Source organism: Heterocephalus glaber, unplaced genomic scaffold, assembly GCF_053883595.1.
Source record: "Heterocephalus glaber isolate CG9 unplaced genomic scaffold, H.glaber_assembly_v1.0 deba00000071, whole genome shotgun sequence".
Classification (NCBI taxonomy): Eukaryota; Metazoa; Chordata; class Mammalia; order Rodentia; family Bathyergidae; genus Heterocephalus; species Heterocephalus glaber.
The window spans coordinates 8,575,266-8,599,731 of NW_028258137.1; the positions used below are offsets into that span (position 1 = coordinate 8,575,266).

The 24,466-nt window shown below is 43.4% G+C and overlaps 1 protein-coding gene across 4 annotated transcripts in view; it reads right to left on the reverse strand.

Annotated features, from left to right (window-relative positions):
* The window catches only part of Wwox (WW domain containing oxidoreductase), a 930,576-nt gene that overhangs the window by 681,666 nt on the left and 224,444 nt on the right, over positions 1-24,466 (reverse strand). For all 4 annotated transcript variants that reach the window (XR_015450913.1, XR_015450909.1, XR_015450905.1 and 1 more), the window contains exon 6: positions 7,275-7,363. Coding sequence is in view for 1 of the 4 variants with exons in the window: in XM_004842811.3 (XP_004842868.2) it covers positions 7,275-7,363 (89 nt within the window). In the remaining 3 variants the exon portion in view is untranslated. The remainder of the gene's footprint in view (positions 1-7,274; positions 7,364-24,466) is intronic.

Sequence of the window (24,466 nt, forward strand, 5' to 3'; positions counted from 1 at the left end):
AATGAAATTTATCTTATCTGCTACAGTAAAGACACAACATCAGCCTGTACAGTTACTGATGGGTGAGGCACGGAAAAGGCTGCCCCAGAGAAATTCCAAATATCCTTCAAAGCTTGCTTGTTACTCTTCTTGGACAGGATCATTTGTTTGTGTTTTTTTAATATGCATCACTTTGAGCTCATGAAACATGATAGCGATGGCTAACCCTAGAATTGCTAGGAAATTTTTAAAAATATTTCATAAATGTCGTTGTGGTTAATTCAAATAACTTTTCATTTATTTCTTAGCAGTGATGACTTTGAGTCAGTGCAAATGATGCACTGAAAGATTTTGAACACTGTTGTTATAGAGAGGTATGGAAAAGTTCTTAAGCATGATGACATCACGATTGTAAGAGATAAGAGATAAGGCACAGGAGATATGAACAGGCAAATGGCTTAATTCCAACGTCTAGCCCAGTTCCTGGCACTATTGTAAGTGCTGAATGAATAATGCAGTGAGGACAATAAGTTTTAAAAGGAGGGGACACAAGGAAGGCATAGGGAATACTTGGGTACACCAGAACACACAGGGAGCTGTAGTCTGTTCCAGTGCCCCTCTCTTATCTGAAGAAACTCTAATCAACTGAAAAAGATGCCTGGAGCCAAGGGAAACAGACAGAGCAATATCAAAGAAAATAAAATCAAGGCATGTACTCTGCAAAAGAACACTGAAGCTTCCCTCAGGTCTAGGGCTTTGCATCCATGTGAATAAAGAATAAATAACAAAGAGAAGGTGGGAAAGACCCAGTAGAGCAATAAGCACTCTGTGATCCCCCCTGAAGCACAACCATGGTGGCAGCCATTTCTGCTTGACTCCTGTCATGTGGATAGCTGGTGGACAATGGAAAACTCATTTCCTGTCTTTTCTCAATTGCCAGGAATCTCAAGGCTCATTCACTGGCCCAGGTTTTCATGATTATGAAAACCCTTAAGAGAGCCACACTTCCTTGCAGATGACATCCAATGACTCCATATTTATCTCCCTTCCCTGTTTCAAGTAGATCTCTCATTTCTATCTTATGATACTGTGCATAGTATTAAAAAGCTCTCAGCAGTTTAAGATCTAGGTAATAAATACATGTTAACCATGTGCACAATATGCTGAGATGTATCTGGTTATTTCATTAATAGTTATTTTCAAACCATCTGCACAGCATATGCAATTATCCACTTTACACAGAATTCGAAATTGAGAACCAGCGATGATGAGCAATTTGCTCAGAGCCACAGAGCTCGTGAGCAGCAGAGCTGGAATTTAAAGCTAAGTTCGGTACGTCCCCAAACCTGAGTTGCTTCCACTACACCAGGAGTTGTACACTGGTGCCCTGAGGTTAGCATATTATAGTCCCTGACAAATCTGGCCCATTGTTGCTTTGTAAATAAAGTTTTATTGGAACGCAGCCATGCTTATCCATTTATACACTGACTACGGCTTCTTCCGTACCACAGTGGCAGAGGTGAGCCACTGCAGTAGAAATTCATCATCTGAAAAGTCAAAAACATTCCCTCTCTGGATCTTTACAGAAAAGTTCACTGACATTTGCACTCTAGGTATTATACTGCTTCAAGTTAATATTTCTGTGGAATGATGGCTAACAGTATATAACTTACTTTAGAAATATTTTTAAAGAATTACATAAAAAGACTTGATGCCCAAAGAATAAATTAGCAAATGGCCAAAAAAAAAAAAATTGCTTATGAGGAAAGCAATCTTCCCTAATGTTCCCAGCTAAACTTCACACCATATGAGTTTTTAATGCCTTAAAATGGAAAAATGTACGGGAAGGGGGGAAAATTCACTTGCACAGTTCTTAAAACTTTCCTAAAAAACCATAATGAAGATCAAGATTTAGAGCACTCATTACAGCTAAAATCTGCCTCTCTGCTTTTCTTTCTTTTAGTTTTCATACTGTGTAGAAAAGCAAAGCAACATGATCCCCTGTTAGGCAAACCAAAAGCGATTTCTCATGTTGAGCAAAGGGAGATGCAGATACGCTGGCTAAAACATTACTCTTCAAACTGAGCTAGGGAGAAAAAGAAAGATTAATCTGTAATTTACACATTGGTCTTCTGGGCAATTTATCCCTCAAAATTTGAAAATTTACAATTTATAGCCCACCCACTTCCATAGAAGGACTGAAGACAGCAAACTCTGTAATATGCATCCAAGAATATTATATATAGGATTAGTAGTTTCAAGTTCTGAAAGTAATTTAGTAGAAAGTGAAAATAAATAACTTTGTTAAAGATATTTCTCCTCACATGTTTAAAAAGGAGAAAAAGACTTTATTTTTACTTCTTTTAAAAACATTGTTCTATATGATCATCTAAGTGAAAAGAAACCTAATTTCTTTAAATTATTTGAGAAACAGAAAGCTGAGAGAAGAATTCCAAACCCATGATCAAAAATGAAGCCTTGGAAATCTTCAGAATTGCATAATTATTTTAAAATAAATTTCCTATCAATTTCAATTAATTTCCAGGAGGAGGAAACAAAAGCTTGGATCAGTATTTTAAGGGCTGTCTAACATCAGGTATGTATGGCCTGTGTCGTGTGTCATTTCCAACTTTTGTAATTCCAGAATTGAATCCAATTTCCAGTTTGTTGAAGATCCGTGAAACTCAAATTATAGAACTTTTTGGAGGAAGAAAATATATTTTTGGAGCACCTAGTTCATGGAGCTGCTGAATTATTCTAGGCCCTGTTCAAAATGTGTACTTCACAGTAAAGTAAAAAGCTACAACCAGGGTGGACTAGCCAAAAGCACCACAAACAACATGTTACAGTTTGTAAGTCTACTGCAAAAAGTTATCCAGACAACTGCCCTGAAAGAAAAAAAGACCCTCAGCTCCTCCACTCAGACGGATGCCTCTGCTCAGCAGGCAGTGTAGAGCATAGCGTCTCTCCCATTTGGTTGGTACTTAACATAGACTTTGGGTTAGAGCTTTCCAGAAATGCCCAAATAATGTAACCTATGACCCACTGGCTTGACTACAGTTACCCAAACTCTGAGCAGAACTGGCTAGAAGCAGGCTGAGCCTCCTAGGTGTCCACCGGAACAGTAAGTGGAGAATAACAGAACCAATGAGAATGCATGAATGAAAAGGGAAGCAGGCAGACAGGCGTCAGAGGTGTGCATGGGGCAGGACACATAGGGCCATGAGGAAGTGGGCTCTGGCAACCAGGGCTAAGTCTCCACCAGGTGGACAACACAGCATCGGTCCTGAAGGGGGCTTGCCGAGACCTAGGCAGGAAGGGGACACATTTCTAGGGTTCACTCCCTTCCTACAGAAAGCGAGGAGAAAAAGACCGTGTTGAATACTGAAACAGGGGTGCAGTCAACAAACTATGGATCAAAGAAACCTCTAAGAGGGCCACCTGGTCCCTTAAATGACAGTGTTGTCTTCACATTTTTTTAAAAAGTACAGTGACAGGCTATAGATTACAGTGCACTGAACTGACATGTGTAGCTGCAGGTGCAGTGGTCCCAGAATTCTGGGAGGCAGAGGCAGGAGGATCTCAAGTTCAAGCCCAAGCCTGGGCAACTTAATGACTTAGTGAGACCCTGCTTAACATTAAAAGATAAAAAAGAGCTGGGACTGTAGCTCACTGTGGAAGCCCTGGGTCCAATCCCCAGCACTGCCAAATAATAATAATGCACTGACAGGATTTGAATCCTGATGTAAGCAAATAGGGAGAGGAAGAAAGAAGGGAGGTAAAGAGGAAGGAAGGAAAAAAGAACAAGAGAAGGCAGAAATGTAAACCCTTTTCACTGAGACAAGATCTCACCATGTAGGGCAGGCTGATCTTAAACTCACCATGTAGCCCAGGCTGGCCCTAAACTCAGGGTGATCCTCTTGCCTCAGCCCCCCAAGCCTGGCTTGCGGGCTACTTTAAATACAAACATGTATTGTTTTAAGCCGTGAAATTAGAAACCCACACTACAAAAGACATGACCGAAGAATGAGAAATAACAAAAAGAGTTACAGATCCTGGATTCAAATGGATTTGGGTTCCGGTTCCGGATCTACCACATCTTTCTAAATGTGGAAGGTGACAGAGTCTGCCTGTGCTCTGTCTTTTTGATTTGTGAAACAGGGGTAATAATGGCTGAGGTCTGGGGTAACTTAGAAATCAAGGAGAGTACATCCTTAGGTGCTTAGCGCATTGCCTTGTACAGAAGAAATAAGAAGCTGGAGAGCGGCTACGGCTTACATAATTGTTATCAGCAGTCTCCCTTCCAACACAGCCTCCTCCTCCACACTCCAGGCCCAGAGAAGAGAGAAAGATCTCCCCAAAGAGGCTGAATCCACATCTCCTGCTAGAAGGCAGATGGAGGGAGGCTCCCTCAGAACAATGAGCTGTGTTTACAGCCAGTGTTTGTGTCTGGCATCTGTTTCCATCTTTTTCAGCCTGAGCCTACACAACCCACCGCCTGTCCCGGGCCGGGACAGCACACTTGGGCCAGGGCAGGAACTGAGGGACAGACGTTCGCAGCAAATAGAGCAGGCTCATGCCCTGCCTCCTTCACACGCAGGCTCGGAAACTGGACACGAAATGGAGGTGTCCACGTGGAATTCATATTTAAGGGTTTTTCCTCTCTTCAGCCCAAAAGCACAAAGAGAAATTGGTTCTAAACTGGCAGCCTTTCTTTCATTTGTCATTATGTTTTACACACAAGGAAATTTTAATATCTAAAGATGGGTGGTGATGATAAGAATACAGTTACACATGTTCTTTTGGCAGCCCAGTCAGTGGCACTTAAATTCACTTCTGACAGTTCTCAGAATCGAAAGACCCGTAAGTACTGAACTGTCATCTGCCTATCCATGAGAGATTTCACTTTGGCAGTATCTCAAAAGTAAAATTGCTCGCTTTTTTATGCATATTTTCGCCACCGCAATATTTCTCTAAGCCACATACAATCCCGTGTTCCCAAGAGACAAATACAGAGCACTGCAGAGTTCTGAAAGGAAAACTGCCCTTGTTTCTGAATGTACAAGTAGAAAAATTTCAAAGTCACTTGCGAAACTCTAGGATTATGGCAAAATGGGCCATAGATCCCTCCAACAGTTTGGGCTCGGTGATTACAAAAGGCACTTAAATTTGATGATTTCCGAACTACTTAATGGTTAAAAACTAATGGTCCCGTGAAGACGTGGAAGGCGGTCCTATTGTGTAACAGTTGGTTCTCCTACAGCAAAGCTGCTCACTTCCAAGGTCCCCAGCACAAGAACTGGAGGGAGCTGACCAGGGGCAGTGAGCACACAATGCACCTAGCTCGGTGTGGCACCAGGGAGAGGACCAGAGTCTGACCTGGGCTGAAGTCCTGCATCTGTCAGCGACTGCCAAGTGACCCAGTGCGTCTCAGTGCCTAAAGTCCCACGAGGGCCACGATGGTGTGGTGGCTACCACGGAGGCCTAGAGGGATGGATCGCAGCTCTCTACTCACCACGGGCCTTTGGGTTAGTCAGTTACCCTTCCCTTCTAGCCTCATTTCCCTCTTCTGTGAGATGCAGATAATCACACCTATACCAAAGGATTGTTTCGAGGATTAAACTCGAAAATGCGTACAAGGAGAGAACGCATCCAAACCACTCTTCGTCTGTGGCCCCAATAAGCCCCAAATCAAGGGGCTGCCACTTCTGCTGTGGTGACTGTCAGCGCTGTTCCCCCCGAGACCACTGCAGACTCACTGGGTTGAGGACTCAACGCTGCTTGCTGACAAGCGAGATTAGGGCTTGTTCCAAGTTAGCTCGGCTCCCAGCGGCCACCACTCTCCTCGCAGAGCCTAGGAGAAGCAGAGCTTGGGAGGGCTGTGAAGTAAAGGAGCAAGTAGATGAATGGATGACGAAGGATTCAATGAACAACTGCCGTGCTCCCTGCTCTTGTATCTCAAAGAGTGCTGGCCACTGCCAGCGCTGCAAAGGGCACAGAGCAGGGCTCATCCCAATCTGCTCCCAAGCAGTCCTGAGCATGGGCAGGGCCTGCACTCAGGGGATGGAACCAATCTCTAAAGACTCCCACTCTGTGGAGCACAGAGAGCTCAGGGACCAGGCCCCTGGCTTCCCCAGAACAAGCTTTGTGACCATCGAAAACAGCAAGGGAGACATGGGATCAGCATAGACAGGACAGGGCTCAGCTCCACCCAGCACCATTTGATAATCTGGTGCATGCCCTTGCCTTTCATCCCTCATCTGCTTGGAGAACAGTAAAACCCATGTCCCTGACACACAGCCTAAGCAAGCACAGACAGTCTTGTCACATGGCAGAGGTCCTTGAACCTATGCGTGTAATTATCTCAGCCTTGGCACCAGCTGCTCTATGATTAACGGAATCTTCCTGTTTCAACCAGCTCACTGAGAAAAAAACATTTAGTGAGTTTATTTATTAATGAAATATAAACCACTATGTTAAATGAGATACCAGTATTGCTGGCCTTGCCTTTGAGGCAAAGTAAAAATAAACACTTGGAAACAAAGTGCTGTAATTACAGGATAGTAGTCATGGTTGCTTTCTGTAGCATAGGGTCTGAGTTTCTGTCTTTCTCCCTCCTTCCTCCCTCCTTCCCTCTTCCACCTCCTCTCCTTCTCCCTTTCCTTTTCTTCTCCCCTTTCCTCTCTCTCCAGACGAAAAGGAAGTTAGCCTGTGACAGTGGCAAAATATGTAAGTGCCTAACCAAAACTTTCTCCTTCAGGCATTTTGAACGACTGAAAAAAAAGGAAAAAAAGGAGTAAATCTCTCACCCACTGAGTCTGTGTGTGTGGAACCGTATCTGTGCACCATATCCACTCACTGCGGACCTGCAAAACACTGGCTCCTCTCCTACTCTGCTTTTCAGGCCCCTGCAGTACTAGATAACTGAGGCAATTTGTTCCTGATCCAATTAAAATATATTCGTCCTCATATCTGAGAGGCACTGAAAAAAATGTCTGTAACCAGGATGCATCTTACCATGGCCTAGCTTTTATTAGCCACTTTTACTAGTTCCTTAATAGTGTCTTCTTCCTTTTAATCTGCGAAGCTGTTATTAGATTGATGACACATCTCATAATGAGGATGACTTAGAGTCAGGAAAATATGGGACACCTTAACAGGGCCAATATAAATGAGCCTCTTGTGTGGACGCCAAGACAACATCACAGCCCTGCGTTCTCCCAATTGTGTTCATCTGATAAAGACATTACAAAAGCAAGGAATTATGATCTATAACCCTCCCCTGGAACACTCACACATTCTTGGCCTTGAACGCTTCAGCAAAATGCTGCACGCTACGGAGCAGAGCAAGGTCCAGGGTCATTGCTTCTACCTTGGCTTTGTGCTGGAATGAGAGAAAATAAAAAGAAATGATAAATAACAGCAAGTTTAGTTCATGGTATCAAGTTACAGTAAATGTGTTATGGAACATGTCGGAATTCCCTTGTTTAATATTAGACGCCCAGGGAGAATATAAATCACTGGAATGAATGGAAGAACAGGGCTTTTACTGCCAAGTTCAGGAGCATGTGAGGCTGGGACTCTGCTACATCTGCAGGGTGGGGGTTGAGCTGTGATTCTTGCAGCACATGGAAGAGGCTCTGAAGGGTCTTCAGACAGACATTATCTCCCCTCAATCTGAGTCCCCAAAAGCTACAATGACATAGGGCCACCAGGACCAAGCCTGGAGCAGCCCAGGATGCAGTGGACAGTATTTTAATCTTGAGCTGCCATCCAGGTTCTGAAATCTTTCCACTAAGCTTGTATCACAAATTAAAAGCAACAAATTCATTCATAGGAAGTACAAAAGCATGCAAGACTTGTGTACACCAATGGACTCTGGCTGGCCGAGATCCTCCAGAGCCTCCAGCTGCATAACACAAACAGCTCTGAGGACAGGCTGGGCACTTGCCGATGGCGTGGGGCTCATGATGGCCACTTTCTACGCAGGGCCCGCAGGGGGCTGGGCGTTTGCATACAACCTCCCAGTTACTCTTCACGGAGACTCAGTAACGGGTGCTACCTCTTCCCACTCCGCAGGGTGGTATATTACAGGAGATCACAGAGCTAAGAAGGGGCAAGGACCAACCCCGAATCAGGCCATCCCTAAGCCCAAGTTCTCGGCAGGAAGCCAGGCCTGCGGAGGTCAGGATTTGACAATATCCTGCTCCGCTGCCATAGTCCGGCACAATCCTGGAAGGTCAGATCAAAGTGATGCCCTTTAGACTTGCTTTGTGTTTATGGACCACTCTCAGCTTCTAAGTTTGGAGGAGCTTTGGGGTGTGACGTTAAACACTGTCACTTCTTGGACCTAGTTCCTCCAAAGGACATAAAGCCAAGGATGTCAAGGTCACCTGCCTGCTCAGGTAGGAAGAGTCTCCATAAAACAAATGACTAACTTGGGAATTGTGGTCTAGACTGGGAAACTTAAGCAAGACTAAGGAGGATAACATGAAACCTCTAATGCTACCAAGGGGGATGCAAATGGCTCTGCTGAAAACATTCTCCACTCTGCCTTACTACATGAGCTGTGCTGAGATGTTGAGTGCATCTGCAGCCCGTTTATCTTGGCTGTATGTGTCCTGGACTCCAACCCAAGCCCTAAGCTTTGAACAATAAACATCAGGCAGTGGCAGCTGGAAAGCACATTGACTTTGAACCACTTCACATTTGTTAGCCTCAGTTTCCTCACTTGTTAAAAAAATTCATAGTAGTTACTTACGCTTAAAGTTGTGAGGATAAGTGCTGAGCACCTAACATCTTCTTTGGAAGATAGAAGATATTTAATAAATTTAACTAGGAGGAGACAAGATGTCTATTGTGCCAAATTCTTGCCATAATGCCAACTGGCAATAAAATGGTACTCTTGGTCTGCTACAGTAGAGCATGCTTCATAAAACAATGTCCAAAGGTCCTCCCTGAAGACCACATCAGACCAGGTCACTGTTAGATCCTGGAGGATCCTGATTATGTCTACTAACAGGGCCCAGTTTTAGGGAAACATTGTATGAAATGATTCGCCTGAACCCTAGCAGCATCTCTGTGGTAAAAAGAAGACTGAGCAATGAAGATATAAATTTCTAGTCTTGGGTAATAGGAGAAGATGCTCAGATGTGCAGATTTTGGAAGGAAGAAGAGAAGCAGCATCCTGATCCGTGAAGTACAGGAGATGCCCACACATGAATGTTTATAACAGAGTTTCCAGTTTGCCGAGAATCAAGAGCTGGGGAGAGAGGTGGTCTATGCCACCAAGACACTCAAAGACATTTGCGTGAGATCACACTGTGTTTTGAGAGTTTGGACCCCCAGATGAGGAGCAAAATCCCACATTCATCCAGTCCAAGTACCAATATTTACCTGATGGTTAAAATTCTCATTAAAGGACAAAGGCAGTCTATGGCTAATTTATACCTCACAAAGATTCTTGTGCCTCAAAACACCTACTTGATCTGACATTCAGAGTTGGAAAATAAAGTGTCTGTCACCCTCACCCTGCCTCCTCTGGCCCTTGCCTCACTTCTCTCAGAGCAAGACACCCACTGTCACACAATGAATCTTATGGAAATTTGAATGCATCACAAGGAAAAAGTCAGCATTCATTGTGCTGTGCAGGGGGCAGTGAAGAGCTTGCTCCACTCTGCCAAGCCCCCTATGGAAACCCCGAGGGATATGCAGACTACGTATTATAAAAATGCATTTACATATTTCCCTGTAAAACAGGAAGAACATTCCCAGATGGTGACCCCAAAGCAATATTCCAACAAAAATGACAGCATGGCCTAATGTCCCACACAGTTTTCTCTACATGTAACTCACAACTGGAAAGCTGTCTTTTGGTTCTTCCCCCTTCACTTCAAAATAAAGCACAGAGCTGCCACTACCAATAAGAACAAAATCAGAACTTACACATCCAGGGGGAACAAGGGGTCACACACCATCAAGTAGTTCAACAGACTAATCCACAAGCTGTGGGTTACTAGGCTCCTGGGGATAGTGATTCAAGGCCATGCACTATTATTCAGGTAATTCTCCTGCCTTGGGTATCAGGTTTCTTGTTTCTGTCATAGACCCTGAGAAATGCAGAGAAACTGCAAAGCAGCAAGTCCAGGGGAAGGATAGCGCAGCCTTTGGAATTAGGACATGTGTCTGTGCTTATGATTGTGTCTCTATGTGTGTCGGGGGTGGGATTGTCTAATAAAGTTAGCTTTACAAAAATGTTTGGCACTGCATAGGTTTTAAATGGAAGTGTCATGGCTGCAAGATTGTAAGCAGAACCCATGTTTTAGGAGTGGGCTGCTGATTGTTAGAGATTTGATGTGCCAATGTAAGACTTCCTGTGGGTCTTATAGCAAATATGTGACTAATGATACTTCACTGTCTTGGTTTAGCTCAATGAACTTCTTGTTGTTGTTAACTTTTTCTGAAAATAATAACGGATTACAAGAAAAGGTCAAAATAGTACAGAAAATGCCCTTATACTCGTGGTCCAGCTTCCCGCAATGGCACCATCTTACCTATCCACACTACGTAATCAAAACCTGAAAGTCAACATAGATATAATATAATTTACTGGACCACAGTCATTTTGAGGGTTTCACCAGTTTGAGGATGTATTCATTGTCTTTCCTTTGCTTCACATATCCTTGTACATAATTCAGTGACGTTTTGTCATATGTACTGATGTGTATAACCATTATCAGACTCAAGATACAAACTCACTCCACTATTACCAAGAAACCCACAACTTTTATTAACAGTTGTTTGAATTAGCACAGGCCACCTGGAACATGAAAAGTTTGTGTCTCATTTGGCCAGAGTTTACTCTCTGTATCGACAAAAGTAACACACACAAAAAAATTGCTTTTGTGGTTGGAATGGTCAACAAGATGTGGTCCAAATTCCTCAGCATGGTTAGCTAGAGCTGTATCACTCAGGATGTGCTCCAGCAAGGAACACCCCCAACTGCTCATGTCTCATTAGACAACCCAGAACCACTACTGCTCACGCTCCATGTCCAGCCCAGGTTGGTGGGTCACACCCACCATGGTCAGCCAGAGTCCCCGGAGATGGGGCCTCTGCCGTTGCCAGCCTCCACAGCACTGGCGGGGAAATGCAGTGGGTCACACGTGGGGTCTCCAAAGCTTCCAAGGGGCAGGGACAAGTGTGGCTTCTGATCACACCTCACTGGCAGAAAGTCCAGCACTGTGCCTCTCTTCTGCACCTCCTTGTGCCCAGAAGAGAACTGAAGATTTATACTGCAAAACAGAAATGACTGACACAGCCCATGACTTAGCCCATGACTTAAGTCTTTCCAGGCTTATTTCAAGCCACTCTCTGCTTCTAACTCATATTAATTTTAGAAAAATTTAGAAAAAACACATGAACATGGACACAAACCAGAAAAAGCATCTGAAATCCCACCACCCTAAAACTTATATCCCACGTATCCCTTCTTCCCTTCCTCTTTATCTATCCATCTACCTTTCTACCTACCTGTCCACCTGCCTTTATCATAAGGAACTTCAAACTGAGCATAATAAATCTTGAAAGAAAATGCATCTCTCAACCCTTCCCCAAATCCTCGTGCTTTCCTCTAATCACATCAGTACGCAAAGTGAACATCTCAGGCAAAATAGAAATGTTAATTTACTCTAATTTATGTATACAGATGCTACAACGCAGCATTTTGAAACAACCGTACAGGTGGCAGCACACACGTGAAGCATCAGGCAACTTCTCTGTAGCTCAGAAGCCCACCTGCTCCAACACGCAGGGCTCAGCTACAAAAGCATTGTGCAACAACACACCCTCTCCTGCAGCGTCCCTGGGGCGTGGGGCGCCTGCTGGTGGCCTTTCAACACACCAGATCTTTGTGAACTGTTCGTTGTTGGGTTCTAAAACCTGCACCAGTGACTCCAGTGTTGGTAAAAGCAGCATGCAAGGGGTTGCTTGTTGTTGTTACGCAACAGTGATCTTTAGTATCATTTTTCGACAATAAATTAGCCAAGTGTGACTCAGAGGTGATACTCCCTGAAACCAAAGGGACCATATGGGGAGTGTGCAATATTTAAAAAGAAGAGCGGGGAGATGTTGTCATTTGTAGCAGAGATTCCAGAGCCAAGCTGACCTGGAGCCACAGCTCAGTATGACCACAGTGCTGGCAAGAGGACGTTGGGGAAGCTCCGGGCTTCAGGTGCCTTATTTGACAATGGGCATAACGGTATCTGCTTTCATGTTCAGAGACTTTACTCTGATAAAATGAAGATAAGGTCTGGGGCGCGCCTGGGCTCTCAGTGAATATGATCTGAAGGCCACTGTCAAAATGTAACGCCCACTGCTTTTCAATAATAACACTCATTGATGAATGCAGATGTCCCTCAGCAATTTCACAACATTAACAAAACCAGCTCAGAGGACATTTCAGTGGCTCCTCAGTGAAGGACAGCAGAGAACCCAGAGGAGGGAAACAATAAGAGGCTCCACAAATGCCCTGGAGGGCACCGTGTCCCCATGTGCAAATTTAGTGAGTGTTCTGGACCCAAAGGTGTTGATCAAGGCCATGGATTCAAGCCAGACTACCTGAGGGTAAATCAGGTCTAGCACAGACCAGCTGGGCAAATTAACTCTTTTCATGCACGCAATGTTCTCCTCTGTAGGATGGAGTGATGACAGTAGCTCTCGAAAGGAGGTGACGTATGGGATGCACTGAAAACAGCACCTGGCACCTGGTATGGGTCTGCAGACCACTGTGCATTGGCACTGCAAATGTTCCTTGTTGTGGTACTATCATCATCATCTTCATCCTCATCGGCCCACTCTGTACCAACGGGGCTGAATGGCGCATGACTAGGCGAAGGGAGCAAACTCAGAAAGAGACCAGCACCTCTCTAGCCAACAACAGCCTGTGGGGGGCAGTTACCGTCATCCACCCATCTCACAGACAGAGAAGCTAAACCTCATAAACTCCTGCATGACTTCACCCAAACAAGACCCAGCAGAGCCACAATTCACACTCAGTCATGATTTCTGTCCCTAGTCCATATTCTATATCGCACACGCAACCCACCCCTCCTCTTAACCATCACCTGTGCATGCCCATGAGAGGCTCACAGAAGCTGGGACCAAGCCCAGGTGAGACCACCAGATCTGCAATCTCAAGGCTTTTGGGGCAGAGAACAGTGGGCAGCATCCTGTCTTGCTCCTGAGCTCAACGGCGGAGACAACATTCACAAGAGCCAGTTCATTCAGTCAGTCCAGTCATTAACACCACCTCTAAAGGCAAACACATTGGTCACAGGTTTCATCATCTCCTTTACTTCTTTTCTTTATTCCCCATCATGGAAACACATGGAGGGAATATCTCATAGGTATATCCTGCTTACCAACAATGGAAGGACAAATAAAAAAAGATAGTATTCCATGAAAACATGCCTTTAAAAACACAATATGAATAATTCCAATGATCAGATCTATTTTTTAAATGCCAATCATTACTTTAAGTCATCATTAATTGTAATCTGCCTGTGAACCACCTGGGATGGTATGGATGAGCTATTTCCACTGTCCCATTTTTCCCTGTAATGAGCCTGAAGTATTTGCTGTGGGAACTGAGCTGCTAGGTGGTGTGGAACATGCTAGGAGAAATCACATAACCTTGCTTCAAAGTACTCTCATCTAGTACATGGGCTTTGCATTCTCCACTTAGCTCCACCATAAAAAAATCTCCACGCACACTTTTACCCCATCAAGTGGCCTTTGCTATAGTGCATTGAAATCATCATCACTAAGTGGGGCAAAAAGAGGAGCAGATCCCTATAGAGGTTGAAAGCAAAACAGAGTAACTTTGAGGTATTTAGTGGGTGCAAAGAGCTCAGCTTCCAATATACCCAGGAGATTCTACCTTAGCTGTGGGTGATCCCATCATACCCTATGCAGAAGCAAGACCTACCGTTTGCTGTCAATAAGCGATTATGTAACCTTGCTTCAAAGTGCCAGTCCCTGCAGACTTCAGGGCCATGTGCCTACCCATCTCATACACTTGGGCAATGGTTTGTTTCTAACTCCCCTAAAAGAGACTCATTTACATATATTCATTGATAATAAAAGCAGCAAAATAATGAACACCTATAATATGCTTGGTAATATTTTTTCATTTACTGGCAATATGAAAAATCTTTCAAAGTATGTATGATCTCTCCCATTTTACAGAAGAGAAAACAGAGGTTGGTAGAGTTTAAGGTGGCATAGCTGGTAAAGACATAGAATTCCAACCAAGATGTGGCCAGTTCCAAAGCTCATGTCATCCTGGGAATGTCACAATGTGCGGTATCTCTGTCTTTTATTCTCCAACACACAACACCAAGAAGCTACAAAGAAATTAACATCATCTATATATTCTTGTTTGTGTCTATTTTATATCATATTTATTTTACATGCTTAGAATTTACAAGAGAAGTGTTATTGCTGGAAGGAAAAATGGAACCAAAGCAATAATCTACACTCAGAGCTTATTACTAATGGCATCCTGCAAATTCTAATCCAATGGGCCTTAATTGCATTATGCTGATGTCTCTCACCCTTCCACTTTACAGATTCTCAGTCCCGGTTTTATATTCTGAAACCTTAAATAGGAGCTGTCACATTTACAACAGCAAGAGACACTGGTGCTGAGTGTATTATTGACAAGACATTATTCACTGAACTACAATGGAGATCTAACTAAACTGGTTTAATAATTCATCTATATCCTACATGGGGCTTCATAACACTAATTTCTCCAGTATTATTTAAGTGATGTTAATGGTAGCAAAGGATGGCAGCATCTTCCCTGGGAAATGTAGGAGGAGACAGATGCTTTTGTTGATTTGTGATTCTTGTACTTTTCTTTTGAACAAACTCAAGCCAGTGCCATGAGCATTCCTGATGGGGAGTTTGCCCATTTGGGCTGAGTCTTAAGAATAAAAGTATCACAGGTAAACGTACTTTCCCTTTTCTTTCCAGAAAGGGATGAGTTTGAGAGCATCATTCTTGGTCCTATACATTTTACCAGTCTATAAAACATTGTGCTTTTTATAAGAAAATATTCATACAGAAGAATCCACATTTTGAAAATGGGAACCACGCCAAAATGATCTTTGATGAAGTCTGGGCTTTTCTGAAAACCTTTGGAGGAGAGGTTTTGAGTCTGTCATCCATACCCTTGAAATCAACCATCAGGCTTCTCCTCACTCCTGAGTCCTCAATAAACACTCACGTACCTCCCCCTGCCAAAATACACAGACATCTTCAATAAGAAAATCATAGCGACTCCTCCTTCATTATATGCAAGCCCAAATTTTTGCCTTCTGTTGGTAGAAGTCAATTTACAAAGTAACTTTATCAACATCTATAGGTAACTGAGAGGTTGTTCAAGGAGAAATTATACTGGATAACTGTTTATTTAATTTGGTATATGAGTTACGAACCATGTAAAGCAAAACTATTAAAAACACCTAGATAGTAATTGGCAATAGTTTTGCACTCTGGATAAGAAATGCTTATCTTGCCAGAAACTAACAAGAGAGTGAAAATATTCCCAAACCTTCCAATTTCCCGCTATGCAATGTATTCACTTTGCAGCTTAAAAACAGTTTGAGAGAGGACAGAGAGTGGCACGGGAGTTTGGCAGTCAACATGATTGTGCATTTAAGCCTTGCTACTGAAGAAAGAGCCTTTTTTTCAGAGTGAATTTTTCATTCTAATGTAAGTGATGATTTACGTTAACTATAGGTAAAACATGGTTACATTTTCCTGAAGGATTGCAGGCAAGTAAAGAGTAGTACATAAGTTGAAGCGTAAAAGCTTTCTCTGTCATAATATTTACTATAATGGCATATAAAATAGCTGGAATAAATAATAGATGACAAAAGGTAAATTCATATGATAAAGAATCCTTCAGCAGACACCATTACTTTTGACTGCTCTACTTTTATACACAGTTGAAGACTCTTAATAAACATGCCCTATGTTTTATGTAAGTACTGGAAACATCAGAGATGTGCTTAGAAAGCGACATACTGGACATCAACTAATTTACTGTATAATTATATTCTCAACAGGAAGCATGTGTATATTTTGCATTTTTAATAGCTGTGTTCTTAATGAAACTTATTAACGACTGGAACCCCTACTTTCAGTAAGTTGCTGATAAAGCCAAAAGTAAGTATTGTCCTCCACCCCAAACCATGGATGGCCCGTGACAAACACAGAGCTCTGGCCCTGTTGATTATCTGGTGAAAGGTCAACAGCGGTTAAGTTGAATAGAAAGAGAAAAGCAAGACATATCTGCAGTGATTGAGAGGAGTGCGTGTTTGCTCAGAAGAACTTGCGAAGTCTGAAATACTCTCAAGTAGAGCAGGATCTTCTCTGCAGCCCTGGGAGTGGAGAGAACCTCAGCTGTGAGCACCGACCACCCCCAGGTTCCATCCACAGCCAGTCTACACTCCACCTGACATTCGGGAGGACTGGGGCATTTCTGCTATCACAGCTTCGCATCGGGTGTGCAGGCATCTGGGGGTAGAGGTGCTGTAGGCATCCATCAATGCCCAGACCCCATCCCCAACCAAGAGTCCCTGGCCCCAAGTGTCAGTTCTGTGGAGGATGCCTGTGTGTGATTGGAGAGATGCGCTTAGATTCATCCTTAGTGGTCTTTAGCTATTTAAGTTCACCTTTAGCGGTAAAAATAAAGCTGCATCATGGAAGAAGGTACAAATAATGTAGAAGCAGATGGTATACAAAGGGAAAAGTCCACACGTTCCACTTCCCCAAGAAAAGCACAGTTAAGAGACTCATTCAAATCCTTCCACAATACTGTATATTTCCTACACAACCTGGATTTTTTTCAATGAATACTTAATTGAATACTCTATCAAAGTAGAGTTCTGCCCTCATTTTCTTCAACTACGATAGTGCGTTCAGCCCATTGGATGGGTGCTCGGTCATTATTAAAATCTGCCCCCCATCCTTCACTAGCTTTGTGAACTTTTTGCTTAAATTCTTGACCCCATGGCTTCCTCATTTGTGAAAACACAAGTTACAGAAGAGGAGCACTCTCCTTGATAAGTACATTGGTGTCCTGTAAGTCTTGGCTGCTGATTTTGTTGTGACTAATATTATCTTATGTTGCCTCCAGTTTTTTCCTAGTGAAACCAATGCTGCAATACATGCCCTTTGCAATACATAATTTTCTTTTCTATGCAACAATCTCCTGAAGTGGAACTGCTAGGTCAAGGGACAGCCATATCTTAAATTTTGATAGTTTGGTTTTTTGTTTTTTGTTGGTTTTTTTTTTTTTTTTACTGTGTGTCCTCTAGAAAAGTGATTCCAATTCCCATTCGTAAGAATACTACTGCGCGATATTATGAAGGAAAACAAAAACAACACAATGACATTGACAGTAAGTTAAAATGTATAGTTCCAACTCTCTATCTGGAAGACTTGCTATGCAGTGAGTGGCACACAGGTTTTTAAGGCAGGCTTTACATTTGAGAATGAATGAACGGCCATACAATGAACCACTGAGCATGGGGAAAGTCCTGAATAGAAATAACAGTAGGCTAGTAATACTGGCAGCAGCAATTTCCCATAAGCCACTTGGAAATCCAGGCTTTGGCTGGGGTTCCTCAGGCTGGCTAGCTGTGCCCAAGAAGCTGGTGGCACTGCCTGGCAGAGAGAAGAGCTCAATGCGGAGCAGACACTAAACACAGAGCAGTGCCATCACGCTAAGGAGCGGCCATGACACGTTTTTACAGATGAGTCTGAAAAGGTTCTGCAAAAGCAAGGCTGGATATCCAACAGATAAACTGGGAAATGTTAAGACGCATGCTTCAGAAGGAAAGGAGGATTCTATGCTTAGAAATGCATCTTCCCAGCAGCCTCTGGGAGGCTCCGACTACTTACAAGACAGAAGATGGGGACTCAACCAGCACCCACACTAGAGGATGGGTCATGTCAAGTTACAGCCAAGTTCTACACACGGTGTAGCTTAGTGACAGAACCAAACAAATTGCACTTAAAAGTGAATTGGAGAAGAAAGTGAAACAGGAACAAGGAGGATTTGTTTTATGCGAGGGGGGATTCATTGACCCATTAAATCATGTAGGCCAGTGATGGCGAAACTTTTAGAGACCGAGTGGCCAACTGCAATCCAATAGCCACTTTTTATTGCAAAGTTCAACCCTGCAACTGAACCTGAATTATCTGATGCTCGGCCACTGGGGCGGTGCTGGGACTACTGGGCTTGCACGCGGACAGAGAGGGCTCTCCGTGCCCACCGCGGCACGCGTGCCATATGTTCACCACCACTGATGTAAGGTCTTCCATTGTTGATTAGAACGGCACTGAATAACTATATACTGTGTAAGAAAAAGTTTACATGACATTTACGTTAAAATTTCAAGAGGGAAGGAAGGAAGGACAGATGGATGAAAGGAGGGAGGAATGGAAAGGAAAGGAAAGAAAGAAGAATCCATACCAGAAGCATCAGGAGGGGAAGAAAAAAAAAAAAAAAAGACGTGTAGAATGCCTGAGATATAAAGAAATTGAACCAAGCCAAAACTTCAATTCAACCAATTAAAAAAATATGCCCACAAAGTTTAAGAAGAATAATATAGACAAAAAGTTGGTAGAGAAGAGACACGAAATGAAACACAGAAATTACTACAAACATCAGTAACTGTGAGAAACATAAGTGGCTTTAAATCCATACCTTAAAAGGTAGAAATTAATAGATCAAAATGTTAAAACTGGTATAAAAGCTGCACTGCAGATCAAGGGGGCAGTGTCCCTCAGGCCAGCTGGTCCTTTCTGCAGGAGGGGATGGCCATCAGGAGCGGGAGCCTGGACAGAAATGCCACTGTCCCACCCGCACCACGCCGAGGTGGGGCACCCAGTTTCCCACCAATGGTCTGTCTCAGTGGAGGAGTAGCTCCCGGGCTCTTCCTCTTGTGAACCCGGTCCCTGTATTCTCTTCCTCCTCCCATGAAACACATGCAGGTTACAATGAGTTCCTAGGGGACACAAGAGCCACTGGATGAAAGGAACCTGCATAGCTTACTCACCACATGGACAAAAGCCACCTGTGGATCAGAGACATTCCTGGGGGCCTGGGTCATGCACCGCAAGGCATCTGGTGAAACTGTTCTCTGTCATAACTTGAAAGGCAGATCTAATGCCCACCACGCTAAGGCTCTGGGGAACAGCGAGGATGTCAGCGTGTGCTGGCTGCTCCCTGCTTTTATCAAGATAATGCAAGAAAGAGATGCGCTCGGGAAAGGAGAATGTCCAGGTTGCAAGCAGAAATGAAAGTTGGGACATTGTACACCTGAAAACGCCAATAGATCCAGGAGCCCAAACAGCACAGAGTAAGCCTGGGAAAAGTCTCTGGGAAGCAGTTGCCCATTACAGCTTCAGAGTTAATTCAAGTAATTCAGCCCAGTAGCATATATCGGGCTAATGATGCCACTTTTCAATGTAAGGCCATTATTTGGGAAGGCCTCATGCTGGTTGTTACTGAGTTCAGAGGGAGGGAGAAAGGAGGGAAGGCATGGAGGGAGGGAGGGAGGGAGGGAGGGAGGGAGGGAGGGAGGGAAGGAGGGAGGGAGACAGATCGAGATTCATGATGATAACAAATCAGAAAAAAAACCCAGCAACTTGATATTCCTGTCTAGGCAAGATGTTGTGGTGATTACACATGGATTAACTGGGAAGGAATATTTGACTCCTACTAAGACCAGCAAGGAATTTACTGGATGAAAAATCTTCTCTTCCAAGCCTATAATTATCAAAAACAAAAAATCTTTGAGCTCTAGCCAGGAACAATGGTGCGTGCTTGTAATCCCAGCGCTTTGGGGGGGGGGGGGCTGGAGGATTGCAAGTTCGAGCCCAGCCTGGACACCTGCGCAACCTAGCAAGACCCTGTCTCAGAACAAAAAATAAATAACAGAGCTGGGGATATAGCTCAGTGTGAAGGTGCTGGGTTCAATTCTCAGAAACACCCTCATCAAAAAACTCTCCAAACCCCAAGCATGCAGCAGCAGCCCCAGGGGTAGGCACTCTCCTGCATAGATAGAGTGCCCGTCACATGGGGAGGTGGTGAGGGCTGGGGGATGTGATGCACTGGGCTTCCCTCCCAAGGCAGCACCTTATTCTTCCTGCCAGGTCCCTCACAGGCCAGCAGGAGTCTGTCACTGACAGCCATGCAGCAGGGTGTTTCCGGTTCTTCTCTTGAAAACCGGAGGCTTTGCTGTTAATATTCTGCCTCTGCTCCACACAGGGCAGCACAGGGGCTTTGGGTGTGCAGGGTGAGCTGCTTTCTGCATGTCACAGTCCCTTAAGGAACCACGTGAGAGCACGATGGAGCCCGGAGAATGCACAGGACTAAGTAATGGAATGGAGTTGTCTCTGTCAGGGAAGAAAGGAGCAAACAGGTATTTGGTATCCAGATGTAAAGACTGTGCCGGAGATCACCAGCGGATCCCCAAACTCTCGGGCTTCCTTTCTCGGGTATTCAGCAGATTCGATCCCCAGTCCCCCTCAGAGTGAGCACAGCCCTGAGACTCCAGCTAGCCAGTGCAGTGAATGCAGTGAGTGCGCCCCTTCAAGGCCCACCACGCTCCCCACAGTCCCGTCCCATGGGCAGGCACTGGGGAGCCCAACAAGTACTATCTCATGAGCTGGAAACATGAAAATATTGGGAGATACTGCTCCTAGCAGGGAGTATTTTCTCACTGACACACGTGAATAAAACAAATACTGCAAGACTGAAACTTTAAGGATAAAAGAAAAATATTCAGAAACTGTTGCAGGCAGAAAAACTAAGGTAGCAAAGGGACGACTGTAATGAGAGAGAAAAATTAGGCAGGAAGCTCTAACAATCATGAAGTTGCATTTGTCAAACAACATAGCCTTAAAGCATGGATGAATCTGACACTCTTAGAAGAGTTTAACAATTTAGGTTAGAATTTGGCAGACAGAGTCCACAAAACAGAACATTTAGTCCACATGGTTAACAAGCCTGATATCAAAGAGCTGCAGTACCCTACAAAGAAAATACGCACTTCTCAATGACAGTCTTGAAATTAAGCATCAGCCAGATCGCAAAGGTAAATTTCAACATGTGTACTCGCCCTTATAGAGGTCAAATATTCTTACCATGATACAGTTAGATTAGAAAGCAAAAATTAAAAATTTTCACTAAGGGCCCGGGTATTTAGCTCAGTGGTTCTGGAGCCTGCCTCACAAGCGCAAGGTCCTGCGTTCAATCCCTGGTACCAAAAAAAAAAAAAAAAAAATTTTTTTTTCACTCAGAAATGGTGAAAAAGTTATATCTCTTTGTTGAGAGCCAAGAGCAAGGAAGTAAACGCAGAAGGAAATCTCAGTATACAGGTTTTACATGTGGCTTAAATTTGCACAGCAATGACACTGATGCTAGAGAACTGTGGCCGACAACTTATGGCTGTGTACTTTGGAAAGACATCCAGATGCGTCAAAGATGAGCTCCTACCCTCTAATGATGGGGACTAGTTTTAATGCTAATTAAACCATGAATAACAGTCAAGAAAAGAGGTAGGAGTAAAAGCAAGAGATGAAGGAAGAAAAGACGAGAATTTGGAAAGCATCATAATATGTCTCAAAAAATGAGTTGACTTCAGAACATTATCCAGATCCCGAAACAGAAATTAATGTTAGAAATGTTGGCAATCAGCCGGCTGTCAGCAGGGCTGTAATCCAAGTACTCTGGGAGGCTGAGGCAGAAGGATCACAATTCTAGTCCAGCCTGGGTAACTTAGCAACTTAGTGAGACCTTGCCTCAGAATTTAAAACGAAAGGAGCAGGGGATGTAGCTCAGAGCAAAGGCACTGGGTTCAATGCACAGTATCGAGAAGAAAAATGAAAAACAAGAAATTTTACACATCTTCAGCAGTATATACATCTCAATGAGATAGAAAATAAAAACAAAACAGCAACAACAACAAAACAACAGGCTAAGAAAAACTAGAAAAGAGTTAGTTAAAAAAGACTGCTAATAACAGCAAAACAACAACCACACACACACACACACACACAACTAGAAGGACTGTAGAGGAACTGAAACCCACATAAAGAGGGTAAAGAACAGAACTGACCCCAAGAAAGTAATCCGTTACAACGAGAAACCTACATCCGTTTCCAGGATATATAGAAAGAAGACAAAAAATATATATATAATAAAGAGATAAAATTTAAAAGACAGAGAACACAGCTCCATCCTAAGGGTTAGACACACTTGAGGAAGAGGAGAGAATTGGAATAGAAGCATCAAAAATGACATAAAACATAGCCCGAGAGTTTAGCTCAGTGGCACTGCCCCTGCTTCGCAAGTGCAAGGTCCAGAGTTCGATCCTCAGTACCACAAAAAAAAAAAGAAAACAAATTTCATAAAACATTGAAAATGAAACACTCCATACAGCTGAAACTCCAGGGTAGGGCTTTCTCATCTTTTCCTGTTTCCCTATCAGAAAGTGAACACTATGCTGCAATCACTGCTTATCCAAGTGAACAGCACTAATGATGAAGGCCACGGGTGACAGAGCACCTATATGTGCTGGGCTCCGTGCTACACGTGGCGATACAAATGCATTAAACCCCTTGCTCCCTCTACACAGTGTGGGGTATTGGTTCATATTTTTATTAGCACGTTTGGACTACACTAATCATGAGGTGTTTCTCATGTACCTAGCACATCTTAAAATTTTTTTTGTTCCCTTCTCTTCCTTTCCCAAGGATCCTTCCTCCTTCTACTGCTTGTTCCCTTTCCATTTGTAAAAGCTGTATTTCCATTTTTTTCTTCAATTCTCTCTGTTTAAATTCCTTTTCCTTTCCTTCTCTCCCACTCCCTCCTCTTCCCATTTGAAAAATATCTCCCTACTTCCTGTTATCTCTCTTTTCTCTCGCTCATTATTTATATTTGGGTTTCTCATATAAGAGAAATCATGTGATATTTAAACTTGTGCATTGGATTTTATTTAACTTTATGGTCAAAAGATGCATCCATTTCCCTACAAATGACTCAAGTTTATCTTTCTTTATGGCAGAACAATACTCCATTGTGTGTAAATACCACATTTCCTTTTTCATTTATCTGTTGATGGACATACAGGATGCTCCCAAGATTTAGCTATTATAATTGTGCTGCTGCAAATATAGGTGTACATGTATTCTATAAAATGATGTTTTTTAATTCTTTTGGAAAGATACCTAGAAGGGGAATAGCTAGTTCAACGGAATCTCTATTTTTAGTTTTGAGAGGACTCTCCATACTGATTCCACAGTGGTTTTACTAGTTTACACTCCCACAAACAATGCAGAAGGCTTCCTTTTTCTACACAGCCTCACCAACATATGTTACTATCCAATTTCTTGATGATGGCCATTCTTTCTGGACTGAGACAGTACTTCATTGTTGTTTTAATTTTCATTTCTCTAATGGCCAGGCAAATAAACAGACACTTCTCAGAAGAAGTACAGGTGGCCAATGAATACACAAAGTGGATGATATCATCGTATCTTGCTGAGGGAACTGAAGCCCAGAGAAATTACCATCACAGAGGCTGCAAAGATTCCATGCTGCCAACCATGGCCTCCTCTATCATTCCCATATTAAAGCCATTACTGTACATACCTGTGTCTACAAGCAATATCCTTTCTGGGCTTCTGTTTGCTTTAAGGTCCTGGGGTTTGGGCCCAGGGTCTTTACACTGAGCTACATTATCAGACCCTCTTGAAGGTGTTATTTGGATACAAGGTTTCCCTAAGTGGCTCAGCTGCACAGGGGCTTAAACTTGCTATCCTCCTGCCTTGGCTTCCCAGAATGCTGGGATAACAGGTGTGTGCCACCACTCTTGCTTCTTTGTTTATGTATAAACTGTATTCAGCTGGATTTCTGTATTTGTTCATTAATTTGCCCTCAGGGACAGACTTTTCTGGATAAATGAATCCCATAACAGGATGCAGGATGCAGCCTGTGTGCTTCGTCCAGACATTAACAGCAGATCACCCCAGCCTCTGAGGACTGGGGCAGGTGCCCACGTGTGGCCAGCTCGGGCTAGGTACGCTCCCCTCTCCCTTGGTGCGCGATACGTCTATGTTCATCTCCAGATCCGCCAGTTATTTTCCATCACTTCACTCCTAATTTCTCTCCTCTGTAGTGTGGAGTGAAGCTTGGTCAAGGTGCTACCTCGGTGGCATTTCTTGTCTTTTCACATTTCTCCTGTGGTTTCACATAAAAAATAGCCCTCTGAATATGAAATTCCTGAGTCCCATATTCCAACTACAATATCTTCCACAATCTTTCGGTACTTGGGAGACAGGAGAGAAATCTGGCACTGCCCGTAAGCTGCAAAGGACCTGTCAATCACACATGCAGTCCCAC